We start from the raw sequence: 20,916 nt of genomic DNA on the forward strand, positions 1-20,916 counted from the left end.
ATTTTGTACCCTGAAAATTTGAGTAGCAAGGCATGCATTATAGAGACTGCTGTAGGGCAAAGAATAGTACATATACTGTAGTCCTGTATGGATAGGTGCATTATTATTGTAGTACAGTCTGAGGTTATTAGGTTGTGTTGTCGTACATCACAAACACATAATATTTTGAAATGGGTTAAAAAGTGTTTATAATTGTGTGTCCTGCTCCACAGGGTTGAGGCGGAGAAGGCCCGGGCAGCAGCCCAGGCTCAGGATGAAGCCCAGTCCAAGGTGCAGGACGAGGTGTCCAGGATCCTGTTTGCGGAGCGGGCCTCGGCCCAGGAGAGCCTCCAGGAGGCTGTAATAAGAGAGAGGATCGCCACCGAGGATGAGACGCGCCGCGCTCAACTCTATGTAAGTCTGCACACACATACGGTTTGTCAGTTGTTTAAAGTGCCGGTCGCCGCAGCGACAAACAGACGTTGAACATTTTAGCTGTGTGACCTTGCGAGCGCAGACTCACTGATCCCGGATCACCGTTCTAACGCAGAGACACACGGGGGCGAACCTATTTATCGTAACCGACAGGTCGTGCCTGGTACAGTGACAAATGTCAGGGCTGAGTGTGTGTGTGTGAGCGTCGTCGTGAGCTGTAATTCATCGAACCCCCCCCCACACACACACACACACACACACACCCCATAACAGTAAATTAAACTCTTTTTTTCACTGTTATCTTCAACACATCATAGCTACATAATGCAAAATCTGAACACAGTAAAAGTTAATTTAAAAAAACAAACCGTAAGTTGCGGTTTATCTCTTTGTGGCATCCACATTTTGCAGTTTGATATGTTTGAAGCTACCTTCATATTGGGCAGCCTGTGTCTTTATTTCCTGTAAATTGCCCTTGTAAACATTGTCAGATGAACGTTCCTTAACACACACACACACACACACACACACACACACACGCAGGCAGGCAGCGTATTGTTTTCAAAAAAGAAAACACATTTTCCCTTGAGTGCGGCTGCTGTTTACAAACCTATGCTATTGATTATATAGCTCATTTCACACGCTCATCGCCGTAATAGAAAAATGAATCATTTTGTTGAGGGAGAAGGAGAGGAGCGTTGACGTGATGCCACGCCGCAGGACAAGTGTATGAGGGATCCCTCAATTGGAACGGCGATCAAAACGAAAGGGGGGGGGGGGAGGAGAGGCGGCGACGGAGGGAGACGCATGATGTGATGTGTTATTCCCTTCAGCATCTGTGGAGAAGGTCCGTTTCAGTTGTAGGTTTTCTGTAATTTAATTTCTCATAGAGGAGACAGGAGACCTGCTTTGTGTCTGTCATATATGAGCAGCATCGTGGGTGGTGGATCTTACTGGACCGTCACAGAGGAGAGTCCTTGCACATATCATTGCCTGCACTCTCCTGAAGTACTAACTCCTTGTGCTTAAGAGAACTTTTCCCCCTATATGCTATGAAGCTTTTGCTTATGGGCCCAAAGGCTAACCTCGGGCTATTAGCAGCCGTTGAGACGAGAGACGGCTGCCCCTGCAGTGGCTATGCATCCAGTATGAGAATGAGCATACACACACACATATATACAGTCTTTCTTTAACTCTGTGAACTTGTATTTTTTAGTTTTACTTTCTATTCTCCCTCCACTTTGTCTCTTCATTCCTTGAAGCAGAAGAATCATTGTCAGAGGCTATTACGGTTGTGGAAGAGTGCGTGCGTGCCTGTGTGATAATTTCCTCAGTTTGAGCATTCTTTTTGGAGTGCTGCAGTTTTAATGGAATCCTATGGGGAGGCACGGTGGCGTTCGCACCACTCCATGTAATTGTCAAGTCAGACTCTTCCATACAGCCACTATTCTTTTTCAGCTGGAAATGGACTTTTCCATTTTTAAAAGGCAGCCTCTCGCCCAAGACGTCTCCCACCACCCACTGTCATTTCACTCCGTTTGTCCGCCACCCAAAGCCAACTCATCTTTGAAACATAAAACATGTTTTGAGGTCTTGTTTGTGGCGTTCGCTCCTGTTTGTCCATCTCCCTGTGACTTTATTTCTTTGTATTCAAAGATAAAAAAACAAGTAACCCACAAATTAATTCAGAATATGAGTGTATAGGCTATTTTTTGCTCATTTTCACTTGATGTGCTTTTAACTACCCCGTTGGATGAGTCAAAGACCCCGTTTGCATAGGTTACCCAACAAATTACATTCCTATGAACAAGTGTCACTAATTGGAAGGTGAAACTGGTTCCGATTGCTGAACAAAGTCAATAAGTTGATGGAGAAAGAGCTCCGAGGGGGGAGGCTGTGCTTTGCTGTACTAAGCACATAATCTGGTGGCTGATAGAGCTTTCAGAGGTGATTTGTTCAGTCCTCCTCCCAGTAAACCTGTGAACACCTCATGTATATCTTATAGGCTACACTGTTATGTCCTTGAGCAATAATCACTATACAAGATGAAGATTAAGAATTGTGTTCTCATTCTTGTTTTCATACAATATTTAGCTGATTCTCACTACATAAATATCCTTATGATAACAGTGATATTATCATTTTAAGGCGATAGTTGGAAATGTACCTACTTTGTCCTCTGTTAGTGAATAATATACTTTCCGGTTCATCGACTGGTGACTCATAAAATCTTGTCGTCGCAACATTATTCTGCTGTGTTCCCAGAAAATAACTCTTTTTTTTTGGGAAAATCACTGAAACAAGTCAGGGTGTTTTGGAAACTGCTGGATTTATCTCAGCCCGCGAGCAGTTTTTGGTGTCAAAAAGAAATGATGTTGTTTTTCAGCATTGTGGGTAGTGGGGAAAAAGTTAAGAAAGCTTCAACTACATGAGTAGAGATTGCATCTGTCATCTATCTGTCTGTCCAATTGTGCAGGACTGTTTTTTTTCCCTGCTGGTTTAATATAGACGGAAAATAGAAATGGGGAGAGAGACGGAGATGTCATGCAATAAATGTCCTTGACCGGACTTTCACCGGGGACTTTGTCTCGGCCACTAGGAGGCCCTGAAGTAGTGTTTTTGAAATGTGGTCAAGAAAAACCTATTGAAACAGGGTGCTATCATAAAGTGCTCTACTGAAAATAATAGACATTGCTTTCCTCTAAAAAAAAAAAAGGAAACATGATCTAGATGATAGAAAATATTATATATTTACTTGAAGGTTGAATATTAAGTTAGAATGTAGATGTTATTGCATCTGTGATTTTTTTTTTTATGGCGCATCAAATTGTTTTAATTGAATGTGAGTTGACCTCAACCCGGCTCCCATGTTCATTGCCGCTGAAAAAACATTTGTCTAGCAGCTGTAGTCGTGGTGCTCTTTGTCCGGCGTGGTATTGATTTGTCCTCCTCATTAAGATACAGGTCACGGTGAGCAGCAGGACCCCATACAGTCCCCCCCCTCTTCTTCACACACAATGAGAGCGTTGCTGTGAGCAGTTATGCCTCCCCACACTCACCTATAATGATCATAACCTCGGCAGCCATAGCTGCACCAATTACAGTGATGCCCATTCTGGAGAATTGCCCCGAGACGCGGGGTTAGGCTAGGGCTGGGTAGCGTTTAGGTTTTTATTGATTTTTAGATTCCGCTTAGATTCTGATTCTTATTGTGCACCGCCTCTGATTCGTTCTTTATTAAGCACTAAAAGAAACGGAAAGAAATGTATAAGGAAAAGCCACCTTAAATTTCAGCAGATTTTAGGGAAACTGTTAACAGTAATTTGTCATAATTAAGCCCCTTTTCGACAGCAGGAACTTTCCCCAGGGGAACCGAGGAACCTTTTTGAGGAACTCATTGCGGTTTGAGGGTCTAAATTAAGTTCTGGGAACATTTTCTAACCCCCAGAAAAGGCACTTTAAAAGTACAGGAACATTCTGGGTGTAGTTTGCAGGATGACAGTCGCTGATTGGTCAAACACACACAGCACTGCTGCTTCAACCGTTGTACCTTGAGCATATCTCTTTGTTTGACAACATTAAAAGTGAAAAACAATTAAAAGTTAGGCTTTTCTTTTGGCTTCCGGACTCATTAAAAAAAAAAAAATAGACGGATATCTCAAATGAGCTGAGGGCGAGCGGTAAAAGAATGGCAGACAGCGGGGCGGTGCTCTGAATGAGAGGAAACAAAGTTATTTTTCTGATTGTTTCACAGCAGTCACGTTCTAACGCACTATTAAATAAGCATGGAACACTCAACAGATGATTTACTGTGGAGACAGACACTGATTTACCTCTGCATTAGATTCCATTACACCCAACGTGCATCAGTAAATACTATGAAGAAGCAAATGTCGGAACATGTTTTTTTTTTAAATGAAACTGGTGGGCGCACTGCACTAATTAAAAAAAAAATACTAAAAGAAATGCCTCTATTCATGCACAAATTGACTGTCCACTCTTATCTGTTCCTGTAACAAACAATTTGAGGACATCTAAGCTTGTCATCTAATGCAATGACTTGTGTTTAAAGGCAGGTGATTTTACATAGCACATTTCAGCAACAAGGACATTCAAAGTGCTTTGCATAAAACATCAAAGGCCAAAGGACCAAGTGCAAATGAAACCCATTATAAAAGTACAATTAAACAGTCTGGCGTAGCAGTGTCAAATCAGGTGCAGCCGCGGCCGTAGATGGTTCCTGCCACCCTGCTGGGAGTACTTGTCCTTCAGCCTTTTTTCCACCACTAGTCACTCCCCTCCTTGTCAAGCTGACTGGCAGTAGCCAGCCACCAAGTCTACCAGTAATTGAAACTTCACAGCAGCGTAGGCAGCAGTGCGTGTTGTCATTGTTGTTGGGTTCCTGGGGTTCTGTTGTCTGAGGGGAACATGTTCGGTGTCAGCGCTCACACATGTTCTGCCACTCAGGGGGAACCGCGGTAGAAGAAAGGGGAACACCGGCGTACACCAGGGGTTTATGGTAGTTAAGCACAGCGGTATAGTTGCGTGGTGCTTTCACCTCTTTGCATTCTTTGATCAGCTATTAGGAAACAAAAACAGACAGAATCGCTGTTTGAATGCTTCAGAATTAGATAAGCGTTTGACAATCCATCGGGTTTTTTTGTGAAGTTGTATTTGTCATGTTTAATTATGCCTTGTCAGGAGCAGGAGGGAAAAAAAGCCTCACGTCGGAGATAACAGCGGCTGCAAATAACAAGGGGTCAATCTGGTCAAATTCCCGCTGAAAAGAAAATGGTCACAGCACTTAACACCGCCTTGTTTCGTCTCCAACGCGCTCGGCAACCTAAGGGCGGACCGTGTCTTCTCATCATGTGGTCAATCAGATTCATTCCAGATGATTGTGATTTAATGAGCAAGCAGCCCGGTGTGGAAGAACTCTGATTGTTGCCTTTATTTGGTCAAGATGGCCTCATCAAGTAGTTACTTAGTAGAGTCATTACACAGAAATAAACCCTTAATTAGAGAATGGGTCAATTAGTGCTTAATTTCCCAGCAACATCAATTAGGAATTTGTGATTCTTTGCAGTGGATTCCGGTTGAAGTCAAAGCAGAGAAGACCAGTGAATGAATGAGCTCGATAGAAATATAATATTGTTTTTATGTGCTGACAAATGATGCGTTTTGACGGAGAGATGCATTAGCACATGAGTCACGCACTTATTTACAGTGTACGACCATCTGTCAGTCGACACATCTGCGTTTTAATGAAATCACAGACTTCCGCCGTCCCCTCTTTTGATTTCCAACAACTCTGCTCCCTGCGGGAGCCAAACCGGCCCAGTGGCCAATCAATCACTGGCCACGGTGTTTCACCGAGACACAGGCTCTAACCCCGAGGCAGACTTTTCAATCAAACCCAGAGTCATCAATCTTTCCGAGCTCCAAACAGTGGCCTAGGTGGGGTCTACCTGGCGGCAACGGTTTTGTCTACAGTTGGCAAGTGGTCTAAAACACTCACGTCTTACATTTACTTTTTTCTTTTTTTGTTTTAGACCAAGCTAACAGTCTAATTGAAAGACACAGGCAGCAGCATAAAGTCCATAAACTGGCAACAGAAGGATATGTTTAGATTTGTGTAAGTCCCTGGATAACCAAGACATAAAACAAAAAGACATCAAAACAAAAAAGTATCGATGGAAAGAAACCTTAGACCGCCTTAATAAACATAAATACTGTGCTTAATTCAATGCAAAAGTGAAAGAAATGTAATAAAAACAGTCTTGATGTATGATATTTCCACTATATCTGCTTTCACAGCATGGGATAATACGGAGTACCAAGAGTTTGTTGCTCCACACACACACACACACACACACACACACACACACACCCACACACACACACACACACACACACACACACACACACACACACACACACACACACACACACACCACATGTCCATCCTGTCAAAGCTCCTGGAGAAAATCAGTACCTACTCTTTCCTTAAACTGTGTTCCATTTGATGCTTGGCTGGCTTGAAAATGACTTTGGGTAAAGCTTAACATTTTTAATGCAGCCCTCCTTTGCTCACCCCGGTACTCTTCCCCCCCCTCCACCCTTCTGAAAACTGCAGTCGCTAGCAAATGTCGTGCTTTTTTTTCTCTTTGGAAAGTCTTTTGTACTTACTTGTGTACTACATTTTAGATACAACCAACTGGACCTGCCTGATAATAGGCAGACAATTTAATTTCCCAGGTATTAAAGGAGACTTGCTGGTTTTTGAATTGGTGCCCGTTGGTGGTATTTGAAAAAAAATATAAATAAATATATAGAGAGAGAAATAGAAAAAAATTGGCTTTTTTTCTAAACGTATTATTTTTTCGCTCCACATCAGCGTATACAGAAGATTGGGGGGAGAAAAGGTCTTCATGTCTTTTACTTTTAAATGAGATAAAGAGGGGTCGTGGTACACTCTGATTTACATATATTTTGGATTATGCTCAGCTCACCGTGGACAAATTGCATCCTATCTTTGACTCCAGTTACTCGAGTTCTTCTAAGCGTAACCCCTGCCAGGCTTGATGCAACTGGATTTAAGAACATTTGTCAGTCTGTTTGATTTGTGTGAAGTTAAAAAGAATTTATTAGATGTTTTTTTTGCAGTAGGATGATGTGACTTGAATGACAAATTGACCCAAAACTGAAGGTAAACAAGTAGGACCACCAGAGATTGATCCTCCAGTTTGCGAAGAACAAAAACTTTGACTTAAACAATAAGTGACGCAAGACCGTCAACTATTTTACATGGTGTTATCAAAGGTCTGCTCATGTTAACGAGATGAAGAGTAATTGCCCCCTGTTGCATTTGTGGTGAAATCGGGATCTTGGCGATGCTTTGATTTGTCATGCAACCGTGTTCATCCTCCCATCAGACCAGTTTTACCACATAGAGTGAACCCTATATATCTCCTACCGTTATGCTCTGTACTTGTTTCCTGACAGATGCTCCACAACCGTTTTCAGCCCTTGAGAAAACATTTTCTCAATTATTTACTGATTGAACAGTCGTTTCATCAAGAATGGAATATTTTCTCTGCTCTACCTCTGAATACTGACAATTGGAAAAAGTATGTTTTCTATTTTACAGCAGCAGTTCCCAACCCTTTTCACGTCAAGGACCCCTTAATTGATACACATTAGGTCACGGACCCCCGTTTGAAACGTTTTTGCTTCAAGGACCTCCACCTGAAAAGATTTGGGTTGTTAGATATGCTAATTCCAGAATTCTAAGTCAACAACACTTGAGGAGATAACCTCTTACTTGCCCTCATTGGGTTTATTTCTGTAGTAAATTAAATAGTGATAATTCACTACAGAACTATTCAACAAACCATTTAGAACTCCCTCAAGGATCCCTGGTTGAGAACACCGGTTTTGCAGTACTATCTTGAGTGAGATAAATCTAATATTTACAGTTTTGCAAAAGATAGTCTTTTGCACTGAACTAATCTGTAGTTTGGTTGTTTTTAATAGAAACCCTACGGGGCACCACTGTTTATCTTTTCATATGTGACAGAACAATATTACAAAGTTAAACTTATTACAATTACAGATCTAACGAGGGGAAATCACTGTGGCTATATTATTAAATTTACATGAAAAAGTACAAACTGGCAACATGACAATCAGTTTGCTGTCTATTTCCTCATTTGGACATGCAAAGCTTTCATCCTTCAGTTTTGTAAAGAGTTAAGTATGCTAGAGACATTGTTTTCTTTTTTTGTGAATTTTTGTCTGCGTGTTTTGATGAAATGTGTACTTTAAAAACTCTGAAATGAGCAGATATTCTGTCTTCCTACTGGCAGTGTACTGTTCCCTCTATTTTTCTCTCCCTCCCGTCTTTGTACCGCTCTCACTCTTGTCTTGGAGGGTGTCCACTCAACCGTCCTTTACATGTTGCCGGCCGTACCTCACCCCTGCCCAGGGTGTGGTGCCTACACACCGTGCCAGTATTGGGGTTAGACAGAAGGTCAGGCTCTAATTGGCAGGGCTCGTGGCTGGCACTGTGCGGCAGGCCCTTACCCTGTCGGCTAATTGGCACCGCGAGCGTCCAGCAGCGGGGCCGGGGTACGGCGTGCTCTTCGATTGATGGATGGAAACTCGTGTCAGCGAAGCTTCTTTCTGACACGAGAGCGTCAATTTACTGCCTCGGCCTCAATGGGCGGCGTATGTATTTATGTATGTATTCATCCTCATTTGTTCTAAACATTTTTGGGAAGCCAACTTGAATAGTCTTATTGTGCTGCGTGCTGCTTTTCACCTTTTGTCTGAGCAATAAATGCACTTCACTCGTAAACAAACTAATTGCCTAAGAGCATAAATGCATGACTGCAAATGGGAGATATGTGCTCTTTGCAGCCAAGCAAGACAAAAGATTCCAAAAAAAAAAAGTCTTTTAACTTTGACTTTTCTCTCCCCTCTATAAATTCCTCGCCGTCGCCATTAGTGAATGCAGCAAGAGGGTGTTACTTGTGAATTTTAATTGCAGCCATTCATTACAGCTAAAGACACTCCTACAGCAAGCGTATAACCCGTCATTTAGTGAAGAATCGATTTTCTTTTTCTGGTCAAAGGGATTGCAACAACAGCGATTACCATTTTAGTTGGTTTAAGAGTGAGCTGTGGCAGGTTTAAACTGATTTGAACAGGATTTGATGGATTTTTAGAGTGTTCAGGGCGAGAAGGTGTAGATAAGCAGTGAATGTGACTGGCTATTTGTGGTGCTGTAGATTTATAATGGTGGCCGTCTGTTGTTTGCCATGGTGTTAATTTGTATCCAATGTGACTCCTTTTTGAGCCTGAATAGGGAACCTCAATTCTGTGTGTTGGTTCTGCAATGAAGAACATCTGGGAAAAACAATATTCTAACAAGAAATGGACATTTATTTAAAGGATGTGTGACTTGATTTTGAAAAAATACAAATGTAAACATGCTGAATCTGACATTCCTTCCCTTTTTCACGTGAAAAACTGTGATGTCAGTGTACGGTAGTGCTTAATTTAATAGTGACAACTTCTTTGTAGCCTGTAGTATCATTGAGAATAGTTGTGCAGTATTTTTCTATTTCCTACACCCTCTTTGGGTTCACGCTGAGACTTAATTGGCCAGATATTGTAGTGCAAAGGTTAGAAAAGCAAGTTAAATTGTGTGTGTGGCGCAATACAGGGGATATGTTGGATTTAATATGACAGGTATTCTCTTTTGAGCTCGTCCCTTTACCTTTTTTTATCGGTCTTTCTCCGGCGTTTTCCCTCTTGGCTCTGACAGGACAGCGCTATTAATATGGTTCTATACTAGTGAAGAGTCGGCTCAACTAACGGTGCTAGAGGTAGAGATTTTGATTGAACGATGAAAAGAACTTATAGAACATATGGAGGGAACGAAGACGAGATGGGAGTCGAGAAGCAGAAAATCTGGATGAGATAAAGCAGCGGTGAGAGAATGGAGAGAGGATAGAAGATGGGGGAATAAATAGAGAGCAGACAAAGAGATATTGATTCACAAAGCAGTTTTCAAAACAAGGTTACAAACTCCAATTAGGAAACAAACCAATCCAAAACAGCACTTAAAACTATATATATATAAAAAAGAAGAGGTGTAAACTTTAAACAAAAGTGAAATAGTCTGAGAGGAAGAATTTTTTGTGAGTTTTTGTGAAATCAAATTGTTACATGGTGCGATTGGACAGCCAACAGTAGGCAAGTAGGGCATGGAGGAATGGGGAAAGGGAATATTCAGCCACTGCATTAGAGGTGACCCTGAATCTGCTGACGTGGGCTTGATGGACAGTAGTTGAAGGTGGACTGCGGCCCCCTTCCGGCTCCATCAGGCCTGAGAAGACCACCTGCTGCTGGGTGGAATGAATATGCATAGATGCGCAGCACGAGCACGGAGAAATGTACACTATGCCCACAGCCATAATCACACAAGGATCCAGTCACTTACACATGCAGGCGGCTCCGGTTAAGGATTCACATGCTGCAGGCTCACAGACGGGTCAGCCACATGCAGCTCGAGTTGTCGACGAGGTCCGGTGTCAGGAACACATCCTCGGGCTGTCCACCCCCCCCCCCCCCCCCACCCCCCGACGTCTTTCATTCTACATTCCTCTCACCTTCTTCTCTGCTCTAGGTTGTTCAATCTCTCTCCCACCAACTCCCTCTCGCTCATTCACTCTCCTCCCGAGGGACATCTGTTGTCCAAAGACAATATGCCCCCTCTCCACTCCCAGGTCATTCACTGTGTCCTCTGCTGTCAACTAAAGGAATTTTTTTCCCCCTGCCGTCGCTTTATGTTTCTGAATGAACGCATACGAACACTCGCCATACCTGTTTTCATCCGCCAACTTCTTCATCCCTGTATCCCATTACATGTACCGCTCGCTGTTAAACAGGCATGTGGTCAGGAATTTTAAGTGAGTGGAGGTTGATTGGCCAGAATAAACCCTGAATCCTGAAAGAGAAGCCTCAAATAAACTAAATGAGAAGATAATTTAGTCCTATTTCTGTTGGCTTGTCCACACTCCTATCTGTATCATTCTTTCCCTCAACTAGCACCAGCATATCGTCTCCCCCCCATGTCCCCATTGTTCTCTCGGTATGCCCTCCGTTCCATTCTTGGCTGAGGGACTTCCACCATACATGCCCCCCCCCCCCATGTCTCGGTAATGAACCCACAGCTCTTCATGTCTCCTTCGTCTTCTCTCCGTGTGTTGGACATGACAGATGACTGGGGACCTCCAGAGGTTCGCTCCCCAGGGCTCTTGATAAAGGCAGCTCCCACCACAAGATGATCAATCAATCAGTTTACACCGCGGGCGCCCGATCAGCCAATTAATCAATCTCCGAGCCAGCAGATGTTGTTGCCGTCCCTCAGTGGAGGCACTGGCAGTGGAGTGGTGGAGATGGTGTCTCCAACAAAGGCCGAGGGGCTCCAAGTGTCTGCGAGTAGAAAGGAAAGTCATTTTTCATGTTTCTACCAGCACTTCAACCTTTTGTGGACCATTTGTTTTCACTGGATGATCTTTTCTCATCTTGCTTTTTCAAGAATATTCCCTGCTTTTCAATCTTGTATGTCTTCAAGGAACTTTCGTTGTAGTTTTCAAGTTAATGATAACTTTAAACCTCACTGTTTATGTGCATCTAAAACTAAGTTTATTCTTTAATGTCCATATTTGGGAGTAGTGCAACAGAGATGTAAATGTGCGAGTGGGCTGACACCTCTGTCTCAGCATCATTAAGGCCAGCTGGTCCAGATCAAGCCCTCTGTTGACCCCTGTTCACAATCAATGAGCTACAGACTCCACAAGGACACTTCATTTTAATGTGTCGTTAAACAGCCAGCAGTCAGGATACATGCACAAACATTGAAACACCCACACTCGCCACCTACACCTCCTGGCCTCTCGGCCCCTGTCCTGGCCTCTCGGCCCCTGTCCTGGTCAGGTCAGGCCTTTGACCCACCAGGTCATTACTCACTGCGCTAAGAGACGCCCCCCGGGAGAATACTACCGTCTGCAGCTTGTGGCTTTGAGGTCTTCTTCTACAAGGATGCTCCACGCTGCAGTCATTTGATTGTCAATGTCAAGTTACCAACATTTCCAAACATATACTTGTTTACTTGTAGAGGATGGACAGGATGCAAAGAAATTAAAACACGTGTAACATGGCAGATAATTAATTCTTTTGATGATCTGCCACTTTACTACATTGTCATGACCGAAGCAGCGTTCGCCCACTCAAGTCTTTTCTGTAAAACACACCGGACTGTTGTCAGAATTTGTGAAAAATGGCACTGGTCACGCCACATAAGGGTAAAACTGTGTATGCAAAACATAGACTGCTTCCTACAGCGTGGTGCTCCAGTCGGAGCTTCTTAGCCACAGCCAGCTTGTTCTCCGTGATTAATGATACCGGAGCTCCTTTTGACTTTATTGTGACCATTCCCAGCTTCCCTGACATAAATCCCTGTGAAGAGGTGCCCAGGATGCTGCATTATTATGTTGTGACGGCGCGGCCCATGCTGTCAAGTTTATTCCAGGGCGTCCTTGTTGCCCAGTGGTGTAAGACGCTTGTAACTCATTGGAACTCAGTCAGCAGCCTTTCTTGCAACTCCCACACTTTCTCCCCATGCATCCTGCTACTCTCTACAGCGTCCGTGTTGCTTTCTTAAACAAGGTAACTTCACCGTCAGGGGTCAGTATGCTTCAAACAGACGGCTCGTTGGATTGTCTGAACCTCCCACACGTCTTTTCTGTCTTTAGAATTGGACGGACTGCTTCCAACAACTGTAACTTTACAATCCCTACAATCTGACAAGCATGCCACCTAAATGCAGCGTTTGGCCAGTTGTGTGTGGATGAAAAGCAACCTTAATGTGTGGCTCCTCTGAACACCCAGTGACACTCTTGCTTTCAGAGAAGTTGTGCATGAACTAGTTGGTTTCAAGCCCTCACAAATCATCTCACTCACCTTAAAATGAAAGGACCTGAAGGAGAAAACTCTCAAAGATCTCAGTGAATCAGACCAAACATAATAGCTTGGATATAATCAAGATTTTATATGGATTTATTCAGTCTTAGCAGCCCAACTGTGCCAACGGACCCTAGAGCAGGAGAGTTAGTCATAAAAAAAGTTACATGTGTTTCAGCCATCAATATATGTGTGAATAAGTGTTTGCCCTTTAGTGTTATCAGTCAAGGTTAAGCCCATTAACTGACCACACTATATCTGACAGGAATCACATTGCCCATAACCGCGCCACCTCCCGTGGAGACTGATAGCTAGCCTTGAACCTAAGTGTTATTGCAGCTCAGTAAAACCCCCATGATGCTAATTAACCAGCCAAAGTGAATGGTTTCCAATGGAGTTTTACAGCCGCTGCCACCAGGACAAATGTTTTATTAGTGACTGTAAGGGTAATACTTAATACAGCCGGTAAGGTCTGTGTTCGGCGATATCCTTTTACACTCCATCACTTAGATTTGATCTGCCAGTGATAGCTTTTAAAGATAGAGTTGCAGTGGTTTTAGAGGCAGTTACGGGATGTGCCAAGATTTGTGGAAGGGATGTGTGTTGGAAACGGTTGTGTATGTGCACGCCAGGTAGCTTTTTATGTATTCCTTAATGCCTGCTCAAAGGAAGACGCAATGTGTTTTTCGTCAAACCTCTCCTTGGTATGACAGTTCTCCCGACAACTGTCAAAAAAAAACCACACCTTCCAACTATCTTGTCATCCATATTCCATCCACACATTGACCCATCTCTCTCCCTGCCTTTCATCTTCTCTATCTTCTCCACCCCATGAACTTCCTCTCCGTTCCCTCCATCCATCTCTAACCTCCCACATGCCACCTACACCTTCGCCGTACCAATTAACACCGGAGCACGGTCACATTGCGTTGCCCTCTGACCCCCCCTCTCCCCGCCTGTCGGAGCACACGGGACCCGAGGCCCGCTGCTTCAGCATTAGTTTGTCACAGGGCCCTGTCGCGCAGGTCTGTGATAGATGGGGCCCCGGCGAGCAGCTCTGACCCGCCGTGCTGCAGCACTCGCTCCGATGGTGTGAGGGAGCATTGATTATGATGCTACTCGAGACAGGGGTGAATCAGGACTGAGCTGAGGGCGGCAGAGGGGGGGGAGACAAAAGAGGCCGAGGTTATGGATGAGGTGCTGTTAGTTAATGTGATGAGATTTGATTTGTGCTCTATCGATCACAGCATCTCGCAAGATGATTTTCATCTAGCGTGATTTATAAGCATGTAGCGGGCGTACAGTGTAACAGTGAATCACCTCATTGTTACAATGCAGAGGTCTCCGTCATCGAGGTGTGAAATGAAAAATGTAATGCGTACAGATTTGCTAATAGCCATAAAAATTTGCCTTTTTTTTTTGTTGAAGACATTGTGGTTCATATGTTGCAGGTATGCTGTCGGCAATTATTGTTAACCTAATTTAATTTTAACCCCAAGAAGATCCACTTGTTAAGGTCGATAGTTCTCAACTTGAGGGCATTAAATACACAATTATGTGTTTATTCCTACATTTAGCTTTACAAAGTTTGGAGCCAAAGTCCAGTATTGGTATCAAAAATGAGTCCCACATACCTTTCAGACTTGTCTGTAATACAGTGGTACATTTTTTCTTGAAAAATATTGGAGAGTTTTATCCTTTGAAGTCTCAAAAATTAAGTGAAATGGAACAATATATGCCTTTTCTGATAGGCCAGACAAAATAATTGTATCTGCCATGTATTTTATGAGATGACAACGCTGTACTGTCATGTATTCGTTAGGATTAGACCCAAAAGTCTCTTGGACAGGAAAAGATCATGGTTTTGGTCAAAATAAATACTTAGTTGAGGTTAGGTGAACATGGTTGGGGTTATTGACCTGTTGTTGTCACAGTTACAGCATCCCGTCATGAAGTCCAATGTCCTACGGCTGCTACGTCTTTGTCATGTGAACATGAAATGAAGTGATCACACCACAACATGACGCTTGCTCACATCAGCTCGTACTCACCAATTTCATACAATATTATTATGACATCCATCCATCAATCAATCAATCTACAAACCGCGGCACTACACAGAGTTAGAGAAGGTCATGAGCTAATCTTTTGAACGATCAAACCCTCCCAACATTATGTCCCGCCTGCCTATACGTTTCACTCTGAAATGTGTCACAGTACGGGAACTCTTGAAATGCTGCTTCAGCTCGACTTTTATATATTTTGTTTTGGGGCATTCGCTGAAATGACTGATGCTTTCACTTATCTTGGGAGTCATTGTTTTGTTCTTTGAAAGAATGCAGTGTCATTCAAGAAGGATAGCAGGGAAGAATGCAGATATGATGTAATTGGATTATTCTATGTAATGTGTTTTGTAAGAGGGAGTCCCATATATAAAAACACATGTAGATACTGTACATGCTACATGTCTGCTGAACGTTGTGCTCAAAGTATTTTTATTTCAGTCCCATAGAATGCTGTAAAAGAAAAAAGAGCAAACACTAAGAACAGAAAAGCAGGTGTAAAAGAAAATGGAGGATGTGAGCAAATGAGTGAGGGAGCAGGGGGGGGGGGGGGGGGCGGCTGACGCAGCAAAATCCACCTGTTTTCATCCTTCTTCCATCCTCCTCCTCTGTTCTCCTCCCCTCCTGCGCTCTTCCTCCTCTCCTCCTCCGCCCTCGCTCCCAGCTCAGACTGCGGCAGTCGGCTAATTAAAAAACATGGCTGTCCTTAATTATTCAGCGACTTGCTAATTGATATTCACAGAGGCGTTCACCTCGCCTAAGCGATCCGTTTAATCTGACCACCGTGGTCTCACTCTCAACTGCCTGTCACCCTCAGCCATTGTGCTACTGTACTTAATCAGAGACCAGAGGGAGTCGGGAACAGGAGGGGGGGATGTAAAAGTTTGCATGTTGATATTAATGTGGTTTTCTGGGTCGTCGACTGTTGGGTGTTGTTTTTTTCTTTACTGGGCTTGTTTTTTTTTTCCACTTGTCATGGGTGTCTGCACAGGAAAATTAGACGGAGCAAGGCTGAATTGGAATGAGTAAATTAGCCAAAATGGATTACATCCTCCTCTGGACTATTAAAGTGCTCGTAATATCAGAAAATAAATCATTGTGGAGAAGTCTGGATTTCAGAGCTGGGAAGTTTTAAGAGCTTGGAGTGTTCCCCTTTTCCTGCTTCTTTAACTTTTATCTTCCTTTCTGTACTTTGCAAATCCTTTTCTCTCCTTCTAAACTTAAGGAGATGCACTTGGCCCAGACTCCGTGTCCCCATCTAACAGCCAGTTCTCCATTCTTGACATCTCCAATGATAAATCACCTTTTATTGTCCTCTTCCTCTCTTTGTCTCTTATCTCTCTGTTCTTTCCACTCTTCAAGTTTTTATTATATTTAATTTTTTTCATCTTAATTCTTCCATCCCCCCACACTTACCCCCCAGCTCTCCTCCTCTGCTCGTGACCGCCTCTTCATTAGGGGAACAAAAGCCGCACGGCCAGTGGTGAAGTCTGTCCCATTGTTTGGCCTTTAGTATGATTAGATTATCTTTAACGTGCGCTGAATGGGGTTAATCAGTGGGAAGTAATCCTGACATAGTGTGTGCGTCTGGGTCTCAAAGGGGAGGGCCAACCTGCTCGCATTGGAAATTGAACCCGCGCACGGCCGCATGTATGCATAGACCTACACATAGACGTGCACAGAAGTGAGCAGATAAAAAAAAAAAAAAAAGTCCCTAGGCACATATTTCTGTCGCAACCTCTCCTCTTTTAATGACCCCTTTAGTCTCGCCTTCAGCACACATTTATCTCTCCACCCGCTCGCTGTGGGTACAGCTGCTCCGGCTGGTGTGTGCGTATGTGCCGATGTGTGCGTTTCAGATCAGTGTCTGCGCCGTTGTTTATGTCCCGGCGTCTGTGTGCGTCTTTTGTCTCTCTCCCTGGAAAGCTAAAGTCTTTAGGCGCCACCTATCAGCGTAACATTGAGTTTGGACACAGTTGTGATAGTACACAACCTCCCCTGCCAATCTCCTCTCCCGTCGGTGATGGTGTTTTTCCTCCATCCCATCATCCCATTCCTCTTTCTCTTAAATTGAGCTGTTGTAGGGAGACAGTTTTTTGGCACCTCATCCAACGAAACCCAGTCTGTCAAAAAAAAAAAAAACTTCCTTCCATCCTCGGAGCCCTGATTGCGTGCTCGGAATCGATAAAACATTTTAAGGTCATGACAGCGCTACTTCCAGCGTACTGTTAAGAGTGTACTTCAGGGTACGTTCGGCCGGCACCATCACTGAGGTTCAAGTTCAACTTGATTCCATCATGCGCGGGCAGCTCCAGCTTTTGTATCACACTGGCCACATAATGGCACTTAAGACATGTAAGGGCACACAATGGAGACGATTGACCGCCCTCAACAATAAGGCTGGTTAATGTCAGGTTGTGCTGAGGACAGCAGAGACGGCAGCAACTGGGTCATGGCGGTGCTTAACTGAGCGTTGTCAGGACTGTGATCAAGTGGCGCAATGGAGTGTTTTTTACCTTATTGTTTGACGTGGAGCTGGAACGTCACTGTGTGTGTGTGTGTGTGTGTGTGTGTGTGTGTGTGTGTGTGTGTGTGTGTGTGTGTGTGTGTGTGTGTGTGTGTGTGTGTGTGTGTGTGTGTGTGTGTGTGTGTGCAGGTGTTCCCCTGTGTTGTTGGTTATTGTGTGGTGTGTAGCGGGTGAGCACAGAGCATCCGCTTGACTTTGAAACTCGCCCCACTCATCTCATGCGAGCGCAGCCCCTCGGAGACACTCCTCACCACTCCTCATCACAATGCATAGCGCACGCAGCTCCACCTGCAGTGCACCGAGTCGCCAAACACAGATGGTTATCAGTGTAGTAGAGATTGGATGGGGGTAATGCAATTTTTTCTCCCCATACATTGTGTTTTCTTCGTACTCTCTCCGTCTCGTTCAGCATCCCAAAGTTTCTCCGCCTGGTCGAATACGACTACAAAAGGTGTCTTTGAGTTTGATTGCATGTATGCATTTGCACATACAAACATAGATAATTGTGGTAAAGCATAGACATATTCCTTTGTGTATATGCTAGTGCAAGAGGAGATAGTGTGGATGAAATGTGAGTATTCAAGCAGAACAGTGTGGTAGCCAGTCACCCTAAGCCTCTGAATACTAAACCTTTTCAAATGTCACTTTGAAGAAGTTCATGGATGAATCAGTGCCTCTTTACACTCTTTCTCTCGTCCTTCCCCTTTGTTTCCTTCAACGCTTCCCTTTCAGGAGATTGGACGGAAGGTAAGTCGAGAGGTCTTTACCTTCTAGACTCAACGGTTCTCTCTCTCTCGCCCTTCCTGTATGATAGTCAAGGATTTCTTTTTCCCTTTCAGCTCCTTTGACACATTTTTTCTTTTCACCAGATATTTCAGCTGCTCCATATTTTGTTTTACAGCTTTTTTAAATCCCAAATTCTTTGTAAAACGTAGATGAGATGATGATTTCTGTTTATTTTCTGATCTCATTAACTGCAGTCATTTATGATGCTATAAGTCCAAATTCCACCAGTTTATACATGTTGTGTTATCATTGTTATCATACAATCATCAATATAGCGATAGGCTTTGAGAAGTCAATGATGAGAGGTCATTCCATAGTTAGAAATCCCGATTAGTAAAGATGTTATTACCGTTTGGATTTGAGCTGGCCCTCCTAGTGTATGCTTTTTCCTCTCTTCTGGAAATCTTATCTGCTCTCTCTATCAGCCAGAGAGTCAGTCGTACGTTTAGTGAAGGTCACAGTAGAGGGGAGGACAGTGGAGATTGGTAGTGCTGGGTAGATATTTATGCCAGGCCATGGTGCTCCTTCGCACTGAGAACTGATGTTATCCTCTCGGCCCGATAGGAGTTTGGCTCAAGATTGAACACAAGAGGACAAAGAAGCACGTACAATACATGCCGAACGCATCATCAGTCTCACACACGTGGACACACAGGTGTAATTTTCTAAACGTTAACTCTATGCACACATTCTCCTTACATGCATCTTTACCTCTCTGGGTCCACATGTGCACACATCAAACATATTAAAAAGGTCATTCACAAAGTGTCTCACAGTGTAGTTGATGCCTATGAAGAGAAGTGTCTCTTCTTTATACGGTCTTGTCTGACTTCTCATTATTTGCTTCTCATGTGCATTTACACTTGTGTATGTGTGCATTCTGTGATCACTGGCAACGCTCCACTGAGCACATAAGTGATGGCTTTTTTTCTTGTGTGTGTGTGTGTGTGTGTGTGTGTGTGTGTGTGTGTGTGTGTGTTGTATGTGGTGTGTGTGTGTGTGTTTAGGCCAAGCAGCTGGCGGCCAGAGAGTCGGACCTAAGCAAGCAGGATGCTTTCTACAGAGAGCAGGTGGCCCGGCTGGAGGAGAGGGTAAGAAACTAGGCTTTATCAGTTACTACAGGAATAAAATGTTGATATCTGAACCATCCTTTTGATTATTAATCAGTATAGCTTTTATAACACTTCACTCGGTATAATTCTTAACCAAGGAACTCTGAATGAATTTTTAAAAACTTGTTTTTCCCCTCATATTTCTTATATTAAAGCAGAAATCTTTCCTCATTAAATGATGGTGAGCTTAACATGCATTTTTAAAAGGCAGAAACTTACTGATGCGTTGTGCATACTATAGAGCTATACATACCCTATATCTATGTAACTGCTTATGGAAATGGATTCATTGCAGACTTTTGCACCTATAAAAGATGAATAACCAAGCTGAATCACAACTTACAAGAGCAGTCAATAGTGCAAGTGCAGTTTGCAATTTCAATTTTCCAACAGGAGACAAAGTAAAAACTCAATGCTGCATTATACAGTCACCAAGCAAGATGGCATTGTTGCTGTTTTCAAGAGCATACATGACGCACTGCAGCTCTAGTCGATGCCTGGGGAAAAGTTCTCATAACATACCCCCATTAATGTATAATGCACTCAGCAGTGCGCACAGAAACACACACACACACACACCAGTGTACACGTACACAAGCGCACACAGATTAATGCACACAATTCAGCCGGCATTCGCAGTGGGCTCGGTCACCACCGGGGCTCAGCCAAAGTACAGTACCATTTATTCGTTTTTTCTTCATCCCTCTGCCCCACTGTTTGTGTTATCATCCCTCAACTTAAACTCTGCATGCTTTCCCCACTGTGGTGTGCATCCCTCGCTCTCTCTTCCTTTCTTCTTCTCTGTCTCTCTAGCAGGCTCTCTGCAGCCCTTTTTCCCCCCTTTTTAATTTCAACCCTCCTTACCTCCGTCTGAAGGATAAAAGGTTACATGTCATTCATCCCTGTGTGTGTCCTCCTGCCCTTGAAAATGACACTAGTTTGATGGTCCTTGTCAAACTCGTGTCCTATGAAGGTGGACAAGGGTCAGTCGTGGTGCTTAGCCCACTTCAAATGGCGGCTCCATGCTGGCCCCAGAGAGAGACGCCTGCAAGGCGGGCAACCGGGGTCAAATGCCCTGTCAAAGGGTGTTAAAAGGACGCCCTCATACTGCTCTCAGATCATAAGTATATCTTAGAAAGGACACAATGCCACATTTAATGTGCTTAAAATGGTCCCTTCATGCTGGTAAGGAGTTTGCTCCCCTTTGGAGAGTGCAAAAAGTCAAATGCTCTCTATGGTGGAAACAACATGGAAATTTCACACCGTTGTGAAGCCAGATATTCACTATGGAAGGGGGAGGCACTCACATATTCTTCTTCTTAGTTCACATGAATACAATGGCAAAATATCACATACTCGGGGGACGCGTTGTCCTCAAAAGGACCTCAATGACAAATACGTTTTGTGTTTGTCCAAATGGTTCAAATGTGATTTATTTGTGGAAAAAAATGTCTTATTTTGTGCATATGCTCATACCATT

At 43.6% G+C, this 20,916-nt stretch overlaps 1 protein-coding gene across 7 annotated transcripts in view; it reads left to right on the plus strand.

Annotated features, from left to right (window-relative positions):
• chchd3a (coiled-coil-helix-coiled-coil-helix domain containing 3a) overlaps window positions 1-20,916 on the plus strand; it is a 62,296-nt gene that overhangs the window by 18,342 nt on the left and 23,038 nt on the right. For 4 of the 7 annotated variants that reach the window (XM_084038244.1, XM_084038245.1, XM_084038248.1 and 1 more), the window contains 3 exons: window positions 213-393; window positions 18,271-18,285; window positions 19,332-19,415. In XM_084038244.1, the coding sequence (XP_083894370.1) occupies window positions 213-393; window positions 18,271-18,285; window positions 19,332-19,415 (280 nt within the window). The remainder of the gene's footprint in view (window positions 1-212; window positions 394-18,270; window positions 18,286-19,331; window positions 19,416-20,916) is intronic. The other 3 variants (XM_084038246.1, XM_084038247.1, XM_084038250.1) reach the window with 1 other exon arrangement.

The sequence above is a fragment of the Eutrigla gurnardus genome, assembly GCF_963514095.1.
Source record: "Eutrigla gurnardus genome assembly, chromosome: 21".
NCBI classification, from domain to species: domain Eukaryota; kingdom Metazoa; phylum Chordata; class Actinopteri; order Perciformes; family Triglidae; genus Eutrigla; species Eutrigla gurnardus.